This window comes from Poecilia reticulata, chromosome 16 (assembly GCF_904066995.2).
Source record: "Poecilia reticulata chromosome 16, P_reticulata-male-v2, whole genome shotgun sequence".
Taxonomy (NCBI): domain Eukaryota; kingdom Metazoa; phylum Chordata; class Actinopteri; order Cyprinodontiformes; family Poeciliidae; genus Poecilia; species Poecilia reticulata.
In genome coordinates this window covers 18,836,014-18,860,673 of record NC_088845.1, presented here as the reverse complement: position 1 = coordinate 18,860,673, position 24,660 = coordinate 18,836,014, and the positions used below count along the sequence as shown (strand labels likewise).

The window sequence follows — 24,660 nt, the reverse complement described above, 5'->3', positions numbered from 1 at the left end:
CTCTAAGACTTTAAACAATGTGGTTAGAGCACAACAAAGAGGCAATATTTGACAAAATAAAAACTGAGAAATATAAGACGAAAAGGTTTCAGCCTGTATTTAATTTAATTTAATTTAATTTAATTTAATTTAATTTAATTTAATTTAATTTAATTTAATTTAATTTAATTTAATTTAATTTAATTTAATTTAATTTAATTTACTTACTTATCAATGGGTTTAAAGCGCATTTTATTTGTTTTTAAATATTTCTGACAGGAACGCTTGCCATTTACTTCTCATAAGTGGGGCGAAGACCGAATAAAAGCAAAAGAGGCGCACAACTTTTCGGAAAGTTAAACTGAAATAAAGCGATGACTAGTAAAAGAACAAACTGTCTTAAAATCTCATTTTAGCAGCTCCGGGACAGCAAGTCAGAGCCTTAATACAGTTTTTGTCCCCTTTTTCCCTTATTTTAATAATCACACTGGGTTAATAAGAAGGCATGATTTTGCTCCTTTTTCATTTAGCACGCACATTTGACTTAATGTAATTAAATCTAAATAAATAAATAAATAAATAAATAAATAAATAAATAAATAAATAAATAAATAAATAAATAAACAGGGTTCTAAATGTTGCTTTGTGCCTTTACTTTACTACCATAAATCTTCTGTCTCATTTTACAGATTTATCAAATTCGATAACTATAATAGGTGCAACCTGAACAGTTCATTTCAAATAAGTTGAAATGAACTGTTCATTTCAACTTACGCGAGCTGCACGGAACCAACGCAGCTCGCGTAAGGCATACTGTCCATGTTGTATCAGAAAACTATAACTTTAAGGCAATCAGAGCTTTTTGTTTCTTTTCTTTTTTAGGTTTTACTCATAAATGTCAAGATATTGTAAATTACAATGACGAATGTTTAGCAGCACACACAAAAATGAAGTTATCCTAAATTTTTCCCCCCTATACAGATCTGACAGACTTTTGTGCTCAAAAAGCAACCCTGCATGCGCAAAGAGACCATGTGTGACGCATGCGCCTATTACCGCTCTGCGCGTGATGACAAATAAAAATGGATTTGTTTGGGGCAAATAGGCCGTGTCCAAGGGTTTACATCGGGGCGTTGCGAACAGAGAGAGCGTGGCAGCCTCCTCTCTGCAAATACCCCCTGTTATTCATAGCTCATGACCGTCTGCATTGAACATGAAGCTCAAGCTTTGTCATGACCGTGTAAATAATCGTCATGCAGTTTTTCCAGACGTTCACATAAAAAAAAAAAAAAAACACTTTCCATTAGAGTTGAAATTTTTCAACGGTCAGAAAACTCCAGATATAGTTCATTTTAAAGGTGAATAAAAAGACAAACACTGACAGCAGTTGTTGCGTGAAGTTTGTCACGCAGTTTTGGGTGTCCTGAAAGAACTGTTGCGGCAAGCAACAAAGTAGATATAAACTTGTCAGTACAATCCACTGCCATTTTGACCATTAGAACATGCAGCCTAATTCCGGTGACTCTTCGCAGCTTGATTGGTCTATAAATAGGCGGAGGCGCTATTCACTCTGTCTGTTCCAGATATATTTTACCCATGAGCGACTCACATTAGTCACATTTTCGCCTTGATGCTCAGATTTAAAAAAGACGCCGGGGGTGAAGGTGAGGGTGAAGGTAAGGGCTGGGATTTTGAACAAAAACGTAAAAAGCTTGTCGTGAAGCTGCCCATTGTGTCGTGATTACGTGGAAATCAGACAGAAGCAACCCTGACAGGAGATCCGCGTGCGAATTCACGAGACCAAGTCCAATATGCTCCAAAACTCTCTGCGGTTTCCCGTTCCTATATGCGAAGGCCGGCTTTTTGCAGCTGAAAAACTATTTGACTCATATAGCCAACACACGTCGAGACGTAGGCTATTTGTCATATTGTGCCAGTGGTCACATGGCTTTGGCCCTCAGGAATGGATGGAGATGGATCCCCCACGTCAGCTTGTACGTCTAAGGCTTTCTGCTCCAGCAGTCTGTCTCAAAGTGGCTGGAGCGCAGCGTCGCGCAGGAACAATGCGAGGATTATTGCCGTAGAACGACCCCAGCAGCAGAATATGGATTTTGATGAACGGATGCCTGGTTCCAGTATGTATCTACCAAGCTGCACTTATTACGTCTCCGGAGCGGACTTCTCGGGTCTCCCTCACTATTTAACCCAGAACCAGTCCTCCTGCCCCGTCACTTACTCGTACCAGTCCTCAGCGCTCACACAGGTTCCGTCAGTGAGAGACGTGGCTTTCAGAGACTATGGCATTGACGCTTCCAGTAAATGGCACCACACCAGGGGGAGTCTCTCGCACTGCTACGCCGAGGACGTCGCGCACCGGGACGGCTGGGCAGCCCCCACCTCCAGGGGGCCAGAGATCCTGGTGAAAGGCGGACACTCCGGCTCCTCGAACCCGACCCCGGGATTCTGCGGTAACGTCGGCAGGAACGGCGTCTTGCCGCAGGCGTTCGATCAGTTCTTTGACACGGCGTACGGGAGCGGGGCGGGCGGCGCCGCTCCGGCTGCAGCGGACTCAGACAGAGGCGGCAAAACGAGCCCGGCTCAGGCTCACCCGGGGTCGGACACAGCGGAGAGCTGCAGCCCGGAGTCACCATCCGGCCACAGCGAGGAGAAGCAGAGCAGGAGCGGCAGCAGTGAGTGAGGAGGACGAAGAAGAAGAGAGAGAGAAAAAATCTAACTCTGCTGCATGCTCTTAAAGCTTTTTATATGCAGTTTTATAAGCACGCAAGGTTTATGGAGGTCTCGGTAACAAAACTATGTTATAAACTACAACATCACGTGCTTGGAATTAAAATTGGCCGAGAAGACATTGGCGTAAAGTTTGACTTAAGATTTTTGAGAAAGATTTCTATTTTTTTTCTCGCAAAACATGTGCCTTTTACAGCTCATTTCCCTGTAAAAACGTGTATTTTATTGTTTTGTGTAACTGAAAGTCAATGGGATGTGCATGTCATGTAAAAAAGCCGCCATATAAAATTTGCTATGGGTGGCCGCGGTATAAATAATCTTCACTGAGCTGAAATAAATTTGGTAAATTGCTTTTCTGATAGCCTGAATTGCAACAGCTTCATGACTAAAATGCACGATAGATCTCTTTGTTTATGTTGTCTATAATCAATTTTTAAGTTGGATTAATTGTTTTAAAAAAAAATAAGTTTGCGTGTTCAGTATGGTTTCTGAGCTCCCGATATGCCTAAGATGCTTGACTCTCAGGTGCAATCTTTATTTACGCATGTTGCTCCTGCAGGCCTGAGAACAGGGGGAGACACTTGAACTCCAAAAGTCATGTACTGCAGGATCACCATGGTCACCCGTGGTCATGTCGAAAGAAGCAGCCCGATAATTTCACGTTATTGCCATTGGACTAATCAATGGTTTTGACTATATATTTTTTCTTATTGTTGTGTTCTAGGTGGCCAGAGGACACGCAAAAAGAGGTGCCCGTACACAAAGTACCAGATCAGGGAGCTGGAGAGGGAGTTCTTCTTCAGCGTTTACATCAACAAGGAGAAGCGACTGCAGCTCTCCCGGATGCTTAATCTGACGGACCGCCAGGTTAAAATCTGGTTTCAGAACAGGAGGATGAAAGAGAAGAAACTGAACAGAGACCGTTTACAGTACTACAGCACAAACCCTCTGCTCTGAAAAAGTCCCAAACAAAAACAAAACAAAGACTGCTGCCGAGCGCCCTCACACCAAATCAGGACAAAGGACTTGTTTTTATCTTTATTGTTTTGAAAATCTAAAAATCTTTAAATATCTTTAAATAATCCGGAGCTCTGTATTATTATTATTATTATTATTATTATTATTATTATTATTATTATTATTATTATTATTATTATTATTATTATTATTATTATTATTAAGGTTATGTAGGCACAGAAAAATGAAACCAAATTACTGTAATTTTCTAAAAAAAATAAATAAAAAACTTTTTTACCCCATAGAAATAAGACTACAAATATTTTTGCAATGTCTCAATTATTTTTATTTTATTTTATTTTATTTTATTTTATTTTATTTTATTTTATTTTATTTTATTTTATTTTATTTTATTTTTCCCCTTTACGGAAATTACGCACGCACTTTCGGGTTTCTCAAACAAAACTTTGGCCGTCATGGTTCCCACTCCCCGCCCTCCGCCCGTCGTAACCAGAAACCGTTGTATATGCTTTGGAGTCATAACAGTCCTCATTATGATAAAGTTGATAGTGGTCATTCGACGGAGTTTTTTTTTCTTCTTCTCCTCCTTTTTTTATTTTATTTATCTAATTGTGTTTAAATGTCCTTAAATTCTGAGCCATAAACGTGGGTAATTTTTCAGCTTCCTGCAAAAGGGCAAACCACTGATGAATTAGGTCAATATCTCCAAGTGAAACATAATCTGATCTGTTTTTATGCCCAAGCACGCAGCTCGCGGATGGTATCACGGTCATGATAGGTCTGATGTTAGTGAAACAGGAGTCGCTGCAATTATTATCTGATACCTGTTAAAAAAGACTCCCTTGATTTGCTAGGGGCGGAAGAGGAAAAGCTTATGTTTGATATAGCATGCTTGTTAAGATCACTCTGATTCGGATACATGCACACCTTTTGTTTTTAAATATGCTCACAATAAACGGCGCTGGAGCAAAAATATATGGCTAAAATGGTGTAATTTAGATGTGAGAAGACGACAGTTTTACTCTTTCGGACATATTGACAAAGGTTAATCAAAAATAGATTGATTTATCCACCATTATCAATATTTGCCTCCACCAACTTTAGATGTGGAGCACGACGGCCTTTTTAAACTTCGTCAGGGAGACGACCATGTGATTGACAACAACTAAAGCTTCGTATAGACCACCAGTCTCCTGAAAACAACTTGAATAAGCTAGTAAAGGTCCTGGATGAATGTGTCTTTACACCGTGCACCCAGTGATCATAGTAGGAACAGAAAGGGCGGTAAATAAATGAAAATCACTGCCATGATTTTTTAAAATATTTCTTCATTTGTCTACACTATTGGGGAGAAACCCGTTTACAATTAATAAATAAAGAAACAAATTAATTCATTTCAGTCCAGATGTGTAAAACGTGGGTCTATGCAGACAGCTTTATTTCCACCGCCGGGCCCCTGAAAACAACCCGAATGGCCTGTCATAAGCTAATAAGGGTCCTGGATGAGGGCTTCACCTACACCGAGCATCCTGTTGGGCTCCCAGGAATTCCACTTTGATTGCTGCACATCCTCCCAGTTGCTCCAGTAACTTGGCCATAAAAGGGCGGATTCGTCTGGACCATTTGGAGTGCAGTGCCATAAAACGTCTGAGACCAAGGTTATTAACTAGGACTTTACAGGAGGAGGCTGAAAAACCATTGAAACGTGTGTTAGCGGACCTTCCCTTAGTCATTTGTTGCAGCATCTCACCACCTATGGTGGGAATGCTCATGCTACGCTTTTTGTTGTTGTTGTCGTGAGTCGAGACCGCCTCTTACCACTGGGGGGCGCGCCTCAGATCAATGTCATTGCCGTGAATTGAGATTTCATATGTAAGAAGTTGGGGACTGCAGCTCTCAGATGCCTGTAGAGTATGTTGCCACCAAAGGATTTAATGAAGGTAGGCCAAGGAATATTATCATGTGCTTGTTTTTACGACACGATGACTTTTGCTAGGTGATTTAAGAGGGAGCCATCCCAGAACATGTCCATGTGAGAGTCACAAATCTGAAGGCGCTGTGTTTCATGTAATAGTATGATTTAATGGAGGCATTGCAGGAATACAACCAACAGATATTTTCTAACGGAAACATTTACTTTTGAGCAGCATACGTAATGTTAAGGCATGTTTAGTTGTGGTCATAAATAACATTTGTAAGAGGAGCTGGTTTTCTATTTCAAATGTAGAATTTATTTAAATATATATATTTTTTATTTTTATTTTTGACACTTCTTGGTCACTTTGAAGCCGTTACGTGTGCGTGCATTCAGACACCAAGATGGTATTTTTGTACAGTCTCTAACTGCCCCTTTACAACAACAAAATAAATAAAATAATAAAATAAAATAAAACTTTGCCTATACAGTATGTTTTATGAGAGAAGTGATTCAATGATAATAAAAAGAGCATACTGAAACATGACAGGAAATAATCCGCCGGGGGGGTTAATGGATATTTTCTTCTTCGCTGTTTGACTGGAGCAGGTCTGACGCCATATAAAACCGGGGGCTCTTATTTCTAGACTTTACGGCTCCAGACTTTAAGGGGGGAGATAGACGTGACCGCGGTGGAGTATTTCAGGGCAAAGCCCATCTTCAGAAACGTTTCTGGCTCGCACTAAATCTGCAGGCCTGTGTTTTAAACAACAATTCAGCTGTGAATGGGTTTTCTCTAAAGGAGGTGTGTGTGTGTGTGTGTGTGTGTGTGTGTGTGTGTGTGTGTGTGTGTGTGTGTGTGTGTGTGTGGTGTGTGTGTGTGGGCCTTTTGTTTTTTTGTTTTTTCTTCTTCAACTGAAACAATCCAGGAAAACGGTCAATGTTTACTGGTTGTGTGTGTAACAGCCGAGGTGAGCATCACGTGAATTGATCCGTGACAGATGTTTAAAGTGGAATTATGCTAAAAAAAACTTAAAAAAAAACCATTCTGAACATACAAATCAACGTGGAATACAAATTTTTTTTCTACTTAACGTAATTTCCTTATTTTATTATTAATTAATTATCCTAAGAAGAAGCCTTTGTAACCTTTCAGTACAAAGTAAATTAATCAATTATGAAATTCATATAGATAGATAGATAGATAGATAGATAGATAGATAGATAGATAGATAGATAGATAGATAGATAGATAGATAGATAGATAGATAGATAGATAGATAGACAGATAGATAGATAGATAGATAGATAGATAGATAGATAGATAGATAGATAGATAGATAGATAGATAGATAGATAGATAGATAGATAGATAGATAGATAGATAGATAGATAGATAGATAGATAGATAGATAGATAGATAGATAGATAGATAGATAGATAGATAGATAGATAGATAGATAGATAGACAGACAGACTATCTTTCATACAACAAACTGCCTCCCTTGCAGCCTCGCCTGTATTAGATCTGCATTAAATAAATGTCCCTCCAGGGTATTGTTGTTCAGCTCTGGCGGTTATACATCCAGTGTGTAGTAAAAGTTGTGGGCTATTGACACCATCATGGCATTTGCACCCACAATGTTACAGTTAAACTTTATACCACAACTGGCTTTGCTTTGGTATGTGCAGCAGTGCGACCGGGTGAAGCACAATGCAGGCCCAGATGCTCGAAGTTTTAACAGTGAAGTCCAACAATGATGTTCAGAGCTGTAGAAAGGTAGAGAGTTCCTCCTTGACTAGAGATTGTTTTGGGTCTTTCACTCTTACTTCCTACAGGCGCCTCTCCAACCCCTCGTTTTTACAGTGCTGTAAAAGTGGCTGTAAAACGATGCATTGTGCGCCGTTATTGGGGACAGCTTTCAGCAACTAACTTGTTAACCTCGGGGTTCTGGTTACTTGGAAGGCGTCGTAGTCCTCGGTAATCATTTGCGAATTATCGTGATATTTCTTCTTTTTTTTTTTTTTTCTTCCCAAAGCTAAAATGCAGCACAGGTATCTTTAAGAGTTTTCTCTTTACTTGGACTAAAACAAAATATACGACACATTAGAGTTGGCCGCTCGGTCTGGGAGGAGTCTGCAGTCGACTGGTGTTTTAATTGGCTGCAGTCTTCAGTGAGAAGCGTGAGTATCAGTAATTATTCAGCAATGTTTTTGCACAAGAAATGTCAGCCAGAGAGGGCCATCTTCATCCGCCGCCAAATAACAGCGCGACGATGTCATGTTCCAACAACCAGGCTGGGAACTCCTTCTTTGTGGACTCCTTAATAAACGTGAGAAGCGACGGCGCTCCTTATTACCAAAGTAACAGTCTGTATTTGCCACCGGCTTCGGAATATTCATATGGGATCACCAGCGGCTCCTGTTTCCCGACAGTCGGGAAGCGCAGCGAGCCAACGACTCACAGCGTGATTCCGTCCTCGGTTCCGTATGTTCAGGGGATGGAAACGTGGCTAGAAACGTCCAGGTCCTGCCGAGTGGATCAACCCTGTAGCGGGCAGCATTTGGCTCAGTGTTCGTTTTCGCCGAGCATAAAGGAGGAGAGCGCCTGCTGCCTTTACGAGACAGACAAATGTCCTAAAGGAGAGTCAGCGGATGACATATCCTACTCTACCGCGTCCTGCCCCGTTACCCCCGGCAACACCGTGCCAGTCCCGGGCTACTTCCGCCTGTCTCAAACCTACGCGTCTTCCAGGTTATATCACGATGTTCAGCCAGACATGAATCACTTCAGTCTGCAGCGACCCAGCCGTTTTGAAGGCCAGCCCTCACAGCCGCAGTCCGCCTCTGCGGAGCCGGAGCGCGGGGAGAGCCATGAGGAGGCGCCCGGCTCTGCGCCGTGCGCTCCGGCCAGGGAGGAGGAGGACACCCGCCTCTCCTCGGAGAGCTCGTCTTCCACTGAGCCTGCAGAGACGGAGTGTCCAGATAAGTCCGTAAAAGGTGAAAACTTGAGAAGCTGCTGCAGAATGACGCAAAAAAAAAAAAAAAAAAAGAAAAAGAAAAAGAAAAAAAAGATAAACCTTCACAGGACCGTTTTTTTTCTTTTTTTCTTTAAGTGGGCGGTTATTGTTTTACGGCCAATTAAGGTTTCGGATGTATTATAGAGGAGTAGTTTCAGCTTTAGCTGAAACAGGAACTCTCATGTCTGTGTTTGTTTGGGCTGAGACAAATTTGACCATGACTTGGCCAATCACAGCCTAGGATTGGATCTATTGTGCCTGTTTGGCTGTATTTAAAATGGAACCAGGCCTCAACTAGTAGCGCTTTTGTGTGGCATCATTGCTTTTTCATTTGTTTTTATTGGCACAATCCCTGACCTCAGTAACTGAGCGAGGAAATCATTAATTTAAAATGTTGCATTGACGAGCAATGAACAGGAAAGTTTGGCTAACGGGGTTCATACCTAATTTATAAACTGTAAACACATTTCATTTGTTTTAACAGTGAAATTGCTGCATATTCACAACGGTTTTTGTCGTTAAAGGGACGAACAGTACGTCACTGTGGTGTATTCTCATCACTTTTATGACCTGCTTACATAATTTTGCTTCAGGTTTACCATGGTTTATAGAAACATTTTTGAGATACTATCGTTTAAATTGTAGCAATACTAAAAGGGATGAACAGTCAGAACTCAATTACATTCAATTTATTTAATTTATATTGCTTAATTTCACAACTGATGTAATTGTAAGGCACTTGCAGCACAGAAAGGTTCAATCTGTAAGCATATGAAGTTGAAACTATCCAATTTTATCCAACTATATAGACAATCTCAGATATACATACATACACTCCAACTTGATCTTAGACTGCATTGGAGTCAAATTCAGTTTCTAATGGTAACTGCTATAAAACTGTCCACAATGAAGCCCAGTCAACTGCAAGAAATCAATGAATTGATCTTGAAATAAAGCAGACTACCTTCTTGACTGAAGTAGAAAAAAATTGTTCTTGAATTTACCTGAGTGGAAGGACAAAATTTCTCCCCTGGTAAATGGATTAGATTGAACTGTAAGATAAATTACAACAATTGTTCTGAGCATGTCTGGGATTGTCTTTATTATTTCTAGTTTAAACAGACATGATTTTCCTGTTTGTAGTCAAAGAGTACTGACACCACATTGTACTTCAGTTTAACCTTAATTTTACTGCAAAATGAAAATAGCAGTGGAACTGTAGCTCGATGCTGTATAACAACAAAGAATCAATCAATGTTTTTGTTGCGCCAACAGTCAAGTTAGTGCATTCGCAACACTTCTTACTGCTGAGACAACGGACAGTCTGTCACTGATCTGCACATATTACATCTATCTACAAATCTATCTACTGTAGATTTGCAATGCATTCTGATATAAAAAGCTCTATGTTGTAATAAATACAATAAATATTCACCAAAATTAAAAATAGCAAGCCGTCCATAATGAAATGAAGCGGGCTACATAAAGCAATAATGTTGATCGATTATGATTCCTTAATTTTAACGCGAGCTAAAGACATTTCTTCCTAAAATCATGAATACGTAATTGATCATTTAGTTTATATGGTAATTTATCAACAGTACAGTTTACAGGTGTTACAGTTGAACCCGTTAACTGATAATTGTGCCGTAGCAGGGACTTTATTTATTTATTGTTATTTTTAGCTATAAGAAATGAAGTTGTCTATCAAAAGAATTAACAATAAATTTTAGACATTTATTAAATTTTGAGAGATGTATACCCGGTATAAATAAACGGCTGAACTGGAAACACGTTTGGCTTTCGTCACATTTGTGCGTAAGATTGCCATGAAAACCAAACAAACAAACAAACAAACTTAGTGCAATAGTTTTGGTTTTAGTTTTTTTTTTTTTTTTTTTTTACTTCAATTCTAGCATTTATTACTCCGACATTAACTCTCACGTAATCTCAAGCAATTTAGTGTTTATGTTTACATTTCATTTCCACAACACACACACCTTGTCTTTTATGATACTTGTTGCCTCTACTAACACTGCGATACATTTCCCCGCCGTTGCAGGAGATGGCAAAATGGAGAGCACGGCCAACTGGCTGACAGCAAAGAGCGGCAGAAAGAAGCGGTGCCCCTACACCAAGCACCAGACTCTGGAGCTGGAGAAGGAATTCCTCTTCAACATGTACTTGACACGGGAGCGTCGCCTGGAGATCAGCCGCAGCGTGCACCTCACCGACAGGCAAGTCAAAATCTGGTTCCAGAACCGGAGGATGAAACTGAAAAAGATGAGCCGTGAAAACAGGATCCGGGAGCTCTCCAGCAACTTTGGGTTTTCGTGAGACTTTGATGAGAAACGCCCTCTTCCTGTTCCTCCTTCCCTGATCCTCCTCCTCCTCCTCTTCCTCCACCCAAACTGTGAGAGTGCCCTTGGAGAAACAAGGACCCGACTGCTAACTTATTGATCAGAGCTTTTCTTGTCGTGGATTTGTATTTATACATGGTCACATTTGATCCATCCAGTTGTTCAGGCTTGTACATAATTATGCGCTCAATCTGAGTGACCCATTGGATTTTGCATGCTGGACTGACCACTGGCTCATCTGTGTTACAGTTAGATGTAGGACTTAATGTGATGATTGAAAACAAAAACAAAAAAAAAATACAAGAGGTCTGGTGAAAATTTGCACATTAGCTGCTCAGATGAATAAAAAGAATATAACCGCACAAAACCACAGGCTTTGTGCGTTGCTGTAAATGTTTATTTCGTTCAGTATTTTCTTTTTTATTATTATTATTATTATTATTATTATTATTATTATTATTATTATTATTATTATTATTATTATTATTATTATTATTATTATTCAGCGGAATTTCTGCACAGCAAACTTTTTTTTAGAAACCCGACATGTAACACTGTTTTTTTTACCTTTGCCTAATTTTGACCAGTCCTGGTTTAGCAACACCAAATATGTTAAATGTAACTTTTTTCAGCTCACAGGCTAAAGGAAAACGTCGAAACCAAGGCTTTGTTAGCGATTTGACTCACCACTAACAGCTTTTAAAGCGAGTTTAGGCAAAGCATCACCGTCGACATCGGCCACACTTACAGGTAGTTTAGAGGGACGGGAGCCTCGGCTTTTCCATGTAATTTGGGCGCTATTTTACTGGGAGAGGAAACTTTTTGTCCAGAGTTAACGATTAAAATAACAGCAGCATCTCATGGAGGTTAACCAGTAATGACGGTAAATGTTCCAACGAGGGTGACGGGGGAGGGCGGGGGGTGCGAAGACGCCTGGAGATCCCTCAGCAACAAACTGTGTTCAACTCACTGATGTTTTGTGGAATTGCTTCAAGTTAGGTGGTTCTTTAACTCCAGCAAGTTTTCAACAGCATTTTGACGTCATTACACACACCTATGCTGGCTAGACTGCTTTTGAGCTTCACTCTTCAGTTATGACGTACGTTGCCTTTGCAGAAGGAAACGCCACCTTTTCCATGTCTATCCAACTCCAAAACTTATTTTGTAATGGCTGCATGTGGCTATGTCTGGGTTGTTTTGATATCTTATGTATTTATTTATTTATTTGGTTGTTGGATGTCTTGAAGTCATAAACTACTTGATGGACAACAATAGCCCACTATAATCTATGCTCGTAATCGCAGACTGTCTTTTCTTTTTTAATTTCTGAAATCACGCTTTTTAAAAAATAAATGTATGTGCATGGGTTACTTTTCTAGCAACATACGGATAAAAACATGCTTTCACTCTTAAAATTATACAGAGAATAATGAAAAAAAAACCCACACCAATCGTTTTGCAGGAGAGCAGGCTGTTGCGTGGTTTAGGTAGTCTCATGTTGTTGGGCTATTTATTTTATGTTCCCACAACACGAAACTGCCTTGATTACCTCAGTGAAATTCGTCTTATAATTAAACGCGAACCACGTTGGATTAATGTTCATTAATAATTTGGGACGAAGTGCATCGGCTCTTTAAAACTGCAGTTCAAAAGCATTGAGCTGCAGGAGGGAGGGCATTTATCTGTGCGTAAAATACAACAATCAGACAGGAGAATTCTGTTGTTTCTGCAGGTTTTCAAAAAATACAATCAGATTGACAGGAAAATCACAGGAAGGGTTGATATTTAAATTATAGGCTGGAGTAATAGTATAAAAAAATAATCCAATCGTTTTTAATTATTTTTTTTACGTCCACTAGAAAAAGTGTGGACAGACAAGGCCTCGGTTATGATCACTGCAGTCTCGCCAGTTGCTTTAAAAAAAAGAAATGCCGGATGCGTCTGCTCGGACCGTGCAAAGAAAGAAGACAAAGGCTGAGCTTTATTGGTGATATTTAGCTTAGACAACCCGGCTGTAACCTGAAGAAAAACAACCCAATTGCCCGTGATAAAATGAACCGTTATATGGCACCCAAATAACTCCAGCCCCGCTTGGAATGCCTTCAAAGACACAGCTTGGTTATCTCTTGGAAACTTTCCTCTAGGTTGTTTACAATATAATTTTTTTTTAAAGAAGGTAACAATAAAAGGTATGGAGCACCATTACATTTTAGATGTTCTAAAATTTCATTTTAAAGTCTAGCAACTTTTCACTTTTGTATATTTTCAAAAGTAGCAAACAAATCGATTTTTTTTTTCCAAAAAGAAGCTTTGAAGATCCAATAACCTTGTTCATGTGTAAACACACGGATGTCCTCTGTTGCACTAAAACGAGATCCCTTGACTAAAATCACAACATTTATTGCTTATAAAAGGAAATATTTGCCAATAAAAGAGCGAACATTTGCTATTAAAATATGGTGAGTGAAAATGGTGGCCCCCTTTTTAAGCTGAGCGGTATACAGGCTGATTTATTATTTATTGTTCTGTCCCACGGTCACGTGTTTTGGGGCGCCCTATCCAGTTTTGGACAGGGTTCAACTTACTGGACGGAAGGAGCTCCTAGGTGGCGCACCAACAGGACACCTTGCAATGGAATGAATCCCTTCTCTCGTCATTGCAGGATTGTAAAACCAAGGTTTTTTTTTTTTTACACCCTTTTTTATTTGGTACCTTGCATATATATTTTCTTTCTTTACTCCGGCGCAATGGGGACGAGCTACTACGTTGACACGCGCATTCTTTCGGAGCAAGAAGAAATGGCACCGATGAGGTACTCAACCTCTGCAGGAATGGAGCAGGCGGCGCACACCGAATATGGCGGACAGGAGCCGAAATCCTCTATTTTCAGTGGATCCTGGAGCACCATCGCGGCGCATCCTCCCAACGCATACGTACACCATCAATACACCGGGGAAGCCGATGGCATGCTTGCGCGTTCCTGGGCGTTGGACCCGGTCTCCGCGTCGCTGTGTTTGACGGGAATCCCGTCTGCAGCCGCGCATTACGAGATAAAGCCCGAGCCGCTGCTCGGCGGTGCCGAGTGCACGACTCTGGAGGCGCACGCACCCCTTTTGTCTGACATTGAAAACGGAGCTTCCCTCACGGAGATTCCCTGCGATACACCACCCACATCTGCAGCCAGCGACGACAAGCTGACGGCAGAGAAAAGGGATGCGGTTGATGCAAGTAAGCAGCCCAACGCTTTCCTTTACTGATGCAAGTGCGTGGCCTAATAAGTCAGGTGGATGTGGGAAATGTGTATAATTTTATTTTTTATTTTTTGACAAATATAGGAGGGTCTTAATCTGAGACATAAATCCTGTGCAAGATGACCTGGGGTGGGGGGAGGATGGTGGAAACTTTTGCTTAAATGTTGGTTTCTCTGTGTTTGATTCAAAATAGAACTAAAAACAACCATGAAATATTGAAAGAACCCGATCATTGCTCAGTATTGATATTTCCCTCATGGTGATGTCTTCCTCCAGACAACCCGTCGTCCAACTGGCTGCACGCAAAGCCGACCAGGAAAAAGCGCTGCCCCTACACCAAGCACCAAATCCTCGAACTGGAGAAAGAGTTTCTCTTCAACATGTACCTCCCCCGGGAGCGCAGGTACGAAGTGGCGAGGCTCCTGAATCTGACAGAGAGGCAGGTGAAAATCTGGTTCCAGAACCGCAGAATGAAGATGAAGAAGGAAACCAGAGACAGAAGGAAAGACAGCTAGTGCCCTCTTTGCGTTTAAACCTGGCGGAGGGGGATGGAAGAGGGGCGGAGAGGGGGGACTTATAATTCCTGGTACGTGTTGTTGTAAATTAATGTTGTTGAAACAACGCGGAGTGTCCATTTTCCCCCCCCACTGATTTTCTGTGATTGTGTCTCGTGGTGGATTTAGATATCTTGTATTTTTTATTTTATTTTTTTTTTTGCGCACACAGTGTGTTGACTCTGTAGGCCGTTTATGATTTGCATGAACCTTTACTTGACTACCTAGCCCATCGATATCCTTCAGCTACCTATCTGCATTGATTAACTTATTTTTTTTTATTTTTTTATTTTATTTTATTGCGGCTAATTGTGTTTAAATGTTTGGATGCATTTGTGAAAACCCTGCGCACACTTGAAATACCTCACATGTACTGATTTTATTTAAAATAAAGTGTAGTTTGTATCATACATTTGGACGTGTAATGTCACAGTGATTCGTTTTCATTTGAATGAAGTATAATGCACCATGTTTTTGCACATGTGTAATAAACACAATACGCTGCAGTGTGGGCTAGAGTCGGCCAAAAATAAAACACACATTCAAATGGTGTTTCTTGGTTTTTGAATTTGGTTCCAACTGACTAAAGGTTTAATTTCCAAAGCTACAAAATATTTCAACTAGGTGTGGGGGCAGCGGGGGAGGGGGGTAATTTAGGTGAACAAAATGCAAAAAGACACTTTGATGTCAGTTTATTGTAGTTTTCTGGGATTTAATCGTAAAACGAATTAAAAAAAACGCCGTTTTAATTTTATTTAATGCAAGAAACTGACTTGAAAGATAAGAAAGTTAGTAATGATTATGGGCTGTTATAAAATTATTAGGATTTATCCTATAACGAACCCATTTACTTTTTATATTATTATTATTATTATTATTATTATTATTATTATTATTATTATTATTATTATTATTATTATTATTATTATTATTATTGTTGTTGTTGTTGTTGTTGTTGTTGTTTGCTTTTAAAGTTTTGCAATCAAAATGCATTTACTTAGACTTGCTGGCGTGAATTGGCAGAAGTATTTAACGTGCTCATTTCAGGGCAATTATTGCACAGCTGATGGAAATTATCTGACTAAAACATGTTCAATAAGTTTCTGGATAAATACATTTTTAGTACTGCGACTTTTCTTTGTTTCTATTTTTATTTGTTTAGTTTATTTTATTTTATTTTATTCATATTCAAACCGGTAAGAAGGGCCAGAAGCACGGTTAGCAATTCGGTAAAGTTATGAGGGCTGTTTTTGTACTGACAATGGGACTCTGTCTAATAGCATTTATTTATTTATTTATTTTTTACATTTTAACTTATGTTTACAATCTTTGTTGGGATCTCCTTTTCAGTTAAACCTTTAAAATGTTTTTTTTTTAAGTATCTTGCGACTGTTACTAGCCAAAGAAATTCCATCAAATAAAGTTTTATGAATTTTAGATTGGTAAAACACAATAATAAAAATAGTAGAACATCAAGCTCGACACAGTTATTTTCTGATTCACGGCCTCCATCCAGGCTTTTCTGGAATGCGTGCTCCCTTTTCGCTCTGTGAACTGTAGCTGCCTTCTCCAACCATCGCAACCTGCCTGTTTATAAGGTGCGAAAACAGTGCAGCACGCAGAGGCTCACTGGCAGCCGCCAGGCAGCATTTCTGACTTGCTTCCAGCAAACAAATCTGGGATACTGTTAGAATGAAGCAGAGGGCACCAACAAAGACCCCTACAGAGAACGGGGTGCTGGGTGCCGCGGTCGGGAATGCATTTGGGTCTGCCTTCAAAGGTGTAATTACTTTACAACCGTCTAGTCGCAATTCCACTGTCTCGGCACAGAGACATCCGTTTGCTGTTTGTCTTTTTATTTATTTTTTTTCAAGGAGAGCTCTCTGTTGGAAAAAAAAAAGGGGGGGGGGGGGGGCGAGGTGAATAACTTTTTACTTCCCGGAAGAACGTTTAAGTGTATGTTACCTCATCTAAGTAAAGCGAAAATGACCAGCTCAACCTGAAAAGTGGCACTGATGGAGCTAATTAGGCTTAGTAGAGTCCAAGACTGATACTTTGTGACGGTGGAGTCAAGGCTTTGTGCTCACTTGAGTGCTGATTCGCTCATACAACCAGCAGGGGGAACCAAAGCCTAATTTTATGGACCGGAGCAGATGATGCGTTCAAGGCACACGAGCGTTGTTCCTGTTGGAGTGCAGAGCTCCTCTTGGAGTCACCAGCATAACGAATCACAAACTGTGTTCTGGGATTTTTCTCGTTTATGTCTTAACACATTTCCTTTCAGAAAACAAATCACACAACGTCAATGTCTGATATTAAAGAGGCAGTATTAAGCTATTTCCGGGTAAATAGCGCCATTTGATAGCACATTCAAGCTACCTTCAGCTTTAAAAATGCTACCTGTATAAAACATAGCTTAAAAATATAACTTTTCAAATTGATGCCTTGAAATGAGACTCTCTCTATTTAAGAACCTCCTGGTCTTTCTGACACTGACTTTACTGTTCTTAGTGTTAGACTGAGAAATAGTTTGTATGACGAGCTCAGCAGACTGGCAGTTCCACCTGGTGTTTGCTATTTGCTGCCGCCGCTATAGTCTGGTGGAGCTGAGTTGGGAAGGCACATGGGAGGGGTGCTCTGCGAGAATGCACAGAGTGATAATGTAGCTTGAAGGAGGAGCTATGTGAAAATAGGCGGGGCTTTGCATGAGCAAGTATTTAGACTCCTCCAAATCGCTACCATGGGAGGCCCAATGATTTCTCAAACATGCCTGAAAGAATCAACGCAACATTCCAGGTACAGTATACTTCGACTGAGGGAATAACATTATAATAATATGATGGAAAACAAACAAAAACACTCCATGAATGACAGCTGATAGTAAATCAGTTATAAAATAGAAATTAAAACTGGCATAATCTGTCCTGTTTATTCAACTCATCATCTCGACAGTATTTTACTAGAGTATTTGTAATCCAAAAAAAGTAACTTTTTCCTTCCCTTTCGGGCGTAAATCGCTTACTCTCACGCTTTTCGCTCCTCACAGAGCAAAAGGCCACGTGACACATTCATTCTATAATTCCTTTGTCTTGGACACTGATGGGGATATCTTAACGAGAGCTGATATTCATATATGTGCCAAAAACCATAAATAACACTCCGCCGTCCAGAGCTCACTCAGGAATACAGTGTTGTTGTGTGCGGAAATGCCGCTGCCCGATCTTGCTGGGACTGGTCAGTCTCACGAGCAAACACCAATGTGAGAAGCAGCGCTGCAGAAAAACAGAAAGTTGCTAAGAAGTTTTTTTTTTTTTTTTTTCAGCGACCTTTTACCACCTCCCCCTATTCATCACACCTCACGACACCAGCAGTGACAGATGAGGCCCTTTTGGAAGGGAGGGGGGTGGGGGGGGTGGGGGGGGCGAGTCCAGGAGGAGGAAAAGTTGATCACATGTATCCCCTTCCAGTCGCACTGTCAGCAGTCTGTTAGTCTGGGATGAGAAGTGTGAGTTTAAACCCGTGATATCATAGGTTTATTGACAATAAATAATGCCAGATTTAGCCCCAAAGTTGCTGTTTTTACCATCCAGACTAGTATAGTTATTGAACTGAGATTATGTTTGAAGATCTTATACAACAATAACAACAACAACAAAATGATCAATAACTACTAATAACTATTATTAGCACTGAGGGTATTGCTGCTAATCTAATAATCCTAAAATATATAAATAATAATAATACATATTAACTGTTTTCTCGGTCGGAGTTATAATGTTTCTGTGTAGATTTTGGCACGGAGGGAGGGAATAACACTTGACATTGCACTTTTCAATTCAAACCTATTAGTCGTGTCGTTTTAACAAATACGATTGGCTGAAGGTGAGAATACGCACAACTGACGCGTAAATGCGTCCAAAACGTGGCGTTGCAACATTTAGATAGCTGACTCTTCTATAGGTAGAAGAGGTCGGTGTTATTTCACTTATAGGACGTAGAACCCGCTACCTGGACATAGTCAAAATCCCCAAATGCAAATATCTGATCCCGTGGTATTACGTCTTCTAATCTGATATTGGAAAAAAAAGTCATGATTTCGTTTCAACACTTTAGTACAGTTATCCAAGTCAGAACAATTACATTTACAAACCCATTTTTGCCCCGAAGCTCCAGACACTAAAAACTCTAATATAAAAATCTTCTCATAAACACTGTTATGATTTCGACACACACACACACACACACACACACACACACACACACACACACACACACACACACACACACACACACACACACACACACACACACACACTTGGCAGCGTATGTACTTTCCAGAAGGATAATGTGCGCCTTGAGTTTATGTATATTTTTTCTCCACCAATTTTATTTTATTTCAACGGGAAGAACATGATAACATGATATATGTAAAGACCTCCGACCGTTTTGCCAACAAAAAAAAAAAAAAAACACGCAATAAACACTTCAGTCTTCTCGCTGTATTACGTTAGTCATTTAAACATTTACCCATCAATCTATCCCACATGTTTATGTAAGAAATGTTACAGATGAGTTCATATTTCTTATGAAATTAATCATTTTTGCAAACATTATAAACACAGACGCACGCTCGTGCCATTTCAGATTTATTGTTTTTTATTACTTAGAATGAAAGTAACATCTGCTCCTGGACGATGGCTGAAATATTATCGCTCTGTCCGTGTGGATGCGTGGCTGCAGGGTTTTTTTCTTTTGGCCTCTTTGCCTCCCTGATGTCTCCAGAGCAGACGGGAAACAAGGAGCTCCCTGGTCCGCCCAGAAAACGTCTGCAAGTTTTCACAACAGAGAGAAAAAGATGAGGATTCCACTGCTTTTAAAGACTCAGAAACAAGTGAACGGATTATGCTTCAGCATTAAAACCTAAACATGAATATATACTGTATAGAGAATGCACATTTATTTTCTCCAGTTCTCCAGTATTTTGTCCAGTGATTCTATTCTATTCTATTCTATTCTATTCTATTCTATTCTATTCAGGAATAGTTTGCGGTATAAATAATTTTGTATTTCAGAGCTTGAATCAAATAGACTGAATGCAACATTTTTGGAACCCCCTGTTCACTCCTCTCCGCCAACCTCACTTCACATTTTGCTAAATGAAGTGAGATGGGAAAAAAGATGCGTTTAGTTTCGCTTAATAGTGAGATTTAAAATGCAGCTATTAGAAATATGTTTTGTTATTTTACTTCCGTTAAACCTCAGTTTATAGGTTATAATATCTAGCTTTGTATCTCGGTCAAATATTCAGAATGCAAATTTTCAAACAACTGTTTAATCGCTCATTTTTAAGTGTCCATTTAGACACGTGTAAACTAGTTCAGGAGGGAAAACGTTCCGCTGAAGTCAAACCATCAAAAACAAAATATCTGCTCTCAGCACTCACCTCAGCGAACAATTGATCCTTAATAAAAAAAAATCATAATAAAAAAAGCTGCTCCGTTCCTTGCAAGAAACATTTGACAGTACAGTTATCACCTCCATTTATTTTTTTAAAATAATCCCCGTATTTTGTAATCGACAAAAGAAGAGGTTTTATCTCTCTAAATCGCAACGTGGATTCCAAATATAAAGTTTTGTAATTTCTTGATAAAAGTCTTTGGTCTTTAAGATAAACCAAAATAAAGCCAGAGCCCAAGAGCCAGCGAGGCTGCGCTCTTCCTGGCACCATGTGATCTAAGGAGTGTTGGATGGTTCAGATGTGTTCTCTGGCAGAGAGCTGTCAGACCTTTTTGGCTGGAAAGATTGATCGCACTCAGGCTACCCGGGCTCTTTGTTTGGAGGCAGAGCAATAAACAGCCTTCCGATCCATGCATCTTTCCTGCAGCAGCATTGCAGTGACAAACCTCTGCAGCTCCCGCTCTCTGCGTTTAAGAACCGGTGGTATCACGGGGAGGGAGCAGGAAGCTCAGGTCAACATCAACACTGGATCACTGTCGAATGAAGAATATTTAGGTAGAGGGAGTGAATTACAACAGCAGACAATGGCATTTTAAGAAGACTTTGATCTCGAGATGTTAACTCTAATCACACATGACATCAACACTGCATCGAATTATGAAATCAGAAATCTCTCCAAAGCTATTAACAGTAGATTTTCTGCGGATCAGCTTCTGTTAGTGTTGGGGGAGGGGTGGGACATGTCCTTTCATGTGTCTGCACCGTTTTCCCCCCTTCAAGAAAGACTGAAGATGAGCGCCTTATTCACTCACAGAGACTGTGTCAGTATCCCAAACGCTTGATGATTTAAGGGTCGTTGGAGAAATAATTCACCTTTCAGGAAAACACATTATGAGATGCGTAATTCGCGCAAACGTGCCAAATACGCGCGACTTGTGGCCAGGGGCGTTTCCAGAAAGTTTTATAAGTGGTGGCCACTAAAACGCACGGGAAGACAAACCCAAAGCAATAACAGCATATTAAATATGCTGATTCAGTATGTTAGAACATGCTATTTTGTCCCACTAAAGGATGTGTCCATAATTAGAAAATACTGTAATATTACAAAATGTTTGACCTAAATATTTGATCAGGACATTCACATTGTAGCATTAATGGGGAAAAAGCTTATAAGGTAAGGTAAGGTAAGGTAAGGTAAGGTAAGGTAAGGTAAGGTAAGGTAAGGTAAGGTAAGGTAAGGTAAGGTAAGGTAAGGTAAGGTAAGGTAAGGTAAGGTAAGGTAAGGTAAGGTAAGGTAAGGTAAGGTAAGGTAATATATACATGTGTAGTATGTCTTAATATACATACTATATTAACATATTATTTTTTCATGTTATTAAAAACTATAAGTAAATGCAGTCAACATAATAAAAGTGTTGTGAATCCAAGCTTGGCCTGTCATTTCCTGTAAAATAGCACATTAAACTATCTTACTAAACAGCCCCGTAAATTTATTTCTCAAAAAAAAAAAAGATCTTTGACTAACTAAAATAACTGATTAGACACATAATAAAAATGTTTTTATGTTTTGCAGAATGGATTCATAATCAGGGGGTGGTGATGGGGGGTAGCTTGCCCCTGAGCACCATTTATTCTACAACCTTCTCTGCCTGTGCTGGTATGTATTTCGGGGGCGTTGAAGGGGAGTGATTTGAAGGGAGAGGAGCAATGGCGAACAAACAGTCCCCCATCCCTCCCACCCCAAAAGAAAAGTGTAAATAAAACCCCAGAATGAGGCGGTCCCCTTCAGACCTTCTCGATCAATCACAAGAGTGACGGTGACTTCTCTCGATAAAAAGAAAAAACACCTAAATTGTCATTGGGCAGAAGCAATCATGTGACAAGCGGAACGCTCTAATTCCAAGCATGTCTCCCATGAAAGCATTACTCTATGGCGCAGAGGTCTCCACACACGACTGTCAGAATGAACCGCGTTTAAATTCCCGATCGCCTGTTTCTACGCAGAACCTGCACTCTTTTTCCAGAACGAGGAGCTGGAGGAGGAGATGAATTACGAATTCGGACGAGAGAGCGGTTTCATCAACAGCCGGCCTTCGCTCGCTGAGTGCCTGACATCTCTCACTAACCCCGTCGGTGATGCGTTTCAAAGTCCATCAATCAAGGGCTCGACACTGATTCCTCCATCCCCCTTCGAGCAGACCATCGGCGGCTCGAAGCCCAGCGTCCACCCACGCTGCAAGCGGGCTCTGAAAAGCTGCGGTCCGCTGCGGGGTGCGTGCCTGCCCACGGAATACCCGTGGATGAAGGAGAAGAAAAGCGTCAAGAGGAGCCAGACAACCGCTTCTTCAGCCGCTGCCGCAGCATCTGACCTCTCTCCCCAAGGCAAGACGGGATTGATTAATAACCTCCCTCCTAAAAGGCTCCTCGTTGTCTCCGCATGGAGCTGCTGCGGGCATCTTGGGCATCCCCTGCAGCCGCAACACAGTTTTTGATTTAGGATTGTGTAATCCCATCAGACAGACCACTGACTTGTGATGCAGCGTCTGAGCGCTAATGTTTGACAGTAATAGAGAGTGATAGATTATTCTTACACGGGCCAGCAACTGGCATGTTCGTTAATCTTCACCCTACGTCCTGTCCTGTCCACGCAGACCCATCATATTCAGCCCATAAATCGTCCAGGCTCTGCAAGTTTCCGCCAATGCACTGAGTGTTTTGCCATGTTGTGCTTTTTTTTCCCCCCTTTAGATTCTCCTGAGAGACCAGAGACTCCTGATGCTGCTGCTGTTCCCGCTGAGTTTGTGGGGACATCCAGAAGGCTGAGGACCGCGTACACCAATACCCAACTCCTGGAGCTGGAGAAGGAGTTTCATTTTAACAAATACCTCTGCAGACCCAGGCGGGTAGAGATATCTGCGCTGTTGGATTTAACGGAGAAGCAGGTGAAAGTGTGGTTTCAGAACAGGCGAATGAAGCACAAAAGGCAGACCCACTGCAAGGAGAACAGGGACAGCGATGGCAAGTATTCTGCAAGACTTGGGGACGAGTTGGAGCCGACAGAGGAGAGCGGCGAGGACTGCGCGCTCCTGCAGAAGGAGCGGTCCGGCTTCCACCAACACACACTGACTTCACAACGGTGTCAAAACGGACACAATGGACAAGACCACGACCCTCCGAGCTGCACTGAGAAAAATCTAAAGCATTTTAGCAGCCCAGCACCCATCTGCGTGTCAACAATAGGTCCGGACAATGGTCAGTCCGCCGGCCTGGACGCCTCTGTGCAGGATTACATTTTCTCCTCATCGGCCTCTTTCTCTTCGGGTTCATCACAGAGTCCGCTGCCTTTATCATCTGAAACTTTTGACCTTTTGTCAGAGACACTCACAACAATGGACCTGCAAAATCTCAGTTACTGAAATATGTTTTATGATGATGATTATTAAATGCATTTATTCAGTTGATCGTGTGTGTGGGAGATTAAAAAAAAAAGATCTCGCAAAAAGGTGAGTTAATGGAAAATTTTCAACACAGACCACATTCTGGTTTATTCTTATATATGAACCTCAGATTATTATATTTCTTGAAATAAACTTTTACAATTATTGGGAATATAACACGTTTGTCTTATTTCGCCGAGTTGACTTTTTGCAGAAAATGCGTTTCTATAAAAACATAAAATAAAATAAAATTAAATTAAAAATGTGTGGCAAATAAAAAAAGAACAATAACGAGAGTTGTGGAGTAAACAGATTAAAGATATATATATATATATATATATATATATATATATATATATATATATATATATATATATATATATATATATATATATATATATATATATATATATATATATATATATATATATATATATATATATATATATATATATATATATATATATATATATATATATATATATATATAATACTAACACTAATATTGCAAACTAAATATAAGTGGCACAGCTAAGTTAAGTTTTATAATACTTCAAATTAATTTCAGCGACTTTTCATATGGAGTTGTTAACTTAGCCCCACAGTGTAACGGTCTTAATTTCTTGACAAAACTGAAATAATAAGATTAAATTAAACTAAGCTAGAGCAAAGAAATTGAGAACCTGCTGGGAAACTCTGGCCAAAAGTGGGAACTCCTCTTGGTTTTCTAATTAAGTTTTATTGCCTATAAAACTCACAGGGTTGAGGGCGCTTGTTTATGGTCTGAACTGCAACAGCGCTTCTTTGCATGAAAAATTCAGCCTCACTCTCTCGTATTTCTCAAAACCTTTTAATATTTGAGTTAGCATAATTCACATGTATGGCAGTGCGATATTTATACACTAACAAATTAAGTCACATGGATTAGTGACTAAATTTGAACTTTTTGTACCGAGAGGCCTTC

General features: G+C 40.2%; 4 protein-coding genes and 1 long non-coding RNA gene across 5 annotated transcripts; 4 read left to right on the top strand and 1 right to left on the bottom strand.

The window, feature by feature from the left end:
- Positions 1 to 1,502: 1,502 nt before the first annotated feature.
- Positions 1,503 to 5,281, top strand: hoxa11b (homeobox A11b). Its single transcript, XM_008432499.3, has 2 exons — positions 1,503 to 2,669; positions 3,449 to 5,281. The coding sequence occupies exons 1-2, from the start codon at positions 1,943 to 1,945 to the stop codon at positions 3,679 to 3,681; spliced, it is 960 nt and encodes a 319-aa protein (XP_008430721.1). The 5' UTR covers positions 1,503 to 1,942; the 3' UTR covers positions 3,682 to 5,281.
- Positions 5,282 to 7,527: 2,246 nt separating this feature from the next.
- Positions 7,528 to 11,390, top strand: hoxa10b (homeobox A10b). Its single transcript, XM_008432500.2, has 2 exons — positions 7,528 to 8,617; positions 10,700 to 11,390. Exons 1-2 carry the CDS (start codon positions 7,843 to 7,845, stop codon positions 10,972 to 10,974), a joined length of 1,050 nt encoding a protein of 349 aa, XP_008430722.1. The 5' UTR covers positions 7,528 to 7,842; the 3' UTR covers positions 10,975 to 11,390.
- Positions 11,391 to 11,526: 136 nt separating this feature from the next.
- hoxa9b (homeobox A9b) lies at positions 11,527 to 15,212 on the top strand. Its single transcript, XM_008432502.2, has 2 exons — positions 11,527 to 14,225; positions 14,525 to 15,212. The coding sequence occupies exons 1-2, from the start codon at positions 13,454 to 13,456 to the stop codon at positions 14,761 to 14,763; spliced, it is 1,011 nt and encodes a 336-aa protein (XP_008430724.1). The 5' UTR covers positions 11,527 to 13,453; the 3' UTR covers positions 14,764 to 15,212.
- Positions 15,213 to 19,435: 4,223 nt separating this feature from the next.
- Positions 19,436 to 20,969, bottom strand: LOC145547661 (uncharacterized). Its single transcript, XR_014083958.1, has 2 exons — positions 20,246 to 20,969; positions 19,436 to 19,628 (listed from the first exon to the last, which is right to left on the bottom strand). It is a non-coding gene; the product is annotated as an uncharacterized LOC145547661 (long non-coding RNA).
- hoxa2b (homeobox A2b) lies at positions 20,954 to 23,861 on the top strand. Its single transcript, XM_008432503.2, has 2 exons — positions 20,954 to 22,641; positions 23,008 to 23,861. Exons 1-2 carry the CDS (start codon positions 22,305 to 22,307, stop codon positions 23,673 to 23,675), a joined length of 1,005 nt encoding a protein of 334 aa, XP_008430725.1. The 5' UTR covers positions 20,954 to 22,304; the 3' UTR covers positions 23,676 to 23,861.
- Positions 23,862 to 24,660: the final 799 nt, after the last annotated feature.

What these genes read in the sequence shown, in the direction of transcription:
- hoxa11b (XM_008432499.3), top strand. Translation starts at nt 1,943, where the DNA reads ATGGATGGAGATGGATCCCCCACGTCAGCTTGTACGTCTAAGGCTTTC. An exon ending in GCAGAGCAGGAGCGGCAGCA is followed by an intron (nt 2,670 to 3,448) that starts GTGAGTGAGGAG and finishes GTTGTGTTCTAG; the next exon opens with GTGGCCAGAGGACACGCAAA.
- hoxa10b (XM_008432500.2), top strand. Translation starts at nt 7,843, where the DNA reads ATGTCAGCCAGAGAGGGCCATCTTCATCCGCCGCCAAATAACAGCGCG. An exon ending in TCCAGATAAGTCCGTAAAAG is followed by an intron (nt 8,618 to 10,699) that starts GTGAAAACTTGA and finishes CCGCCGTTGCAG; the next exon opens with GAGATGGCAAAATGGAGAGC.
- hoxa9b (XM_008432502.2), top strand. Translation starts at nt 13,454, where the DNA reads ATGGTGAGTGAAAATGGTGGCCCCCTTTTTAAGCTGAGCGGTATACAG. An exon ending in AAGGGATGCGGTTGATGCAA is followed by an intron (nt 14,226 to 14,524) that starts GTAAGCAGCCCA and finishes GTCTTCCTCCAG; the next exon opens with ACAACCCGTCGTCCAACTGG.
- hoxa2b (XM_008432503.2), top strand. Translation starts at nt 22,305, where the DNA reads ATGAATTACGAATTCGGACGAGAGAGCGGTTTCATCAACAGCCGGCCT. An exon ending in ATCTGACCTCTCTCCCCAAG is followed by an intron (nt 22,642 to 23,007) that starts GCAAGACGGGAT and finishes TCCCCCCTTTAG; the next exon opens with ATTCTCCTGAGAGACCAGAG.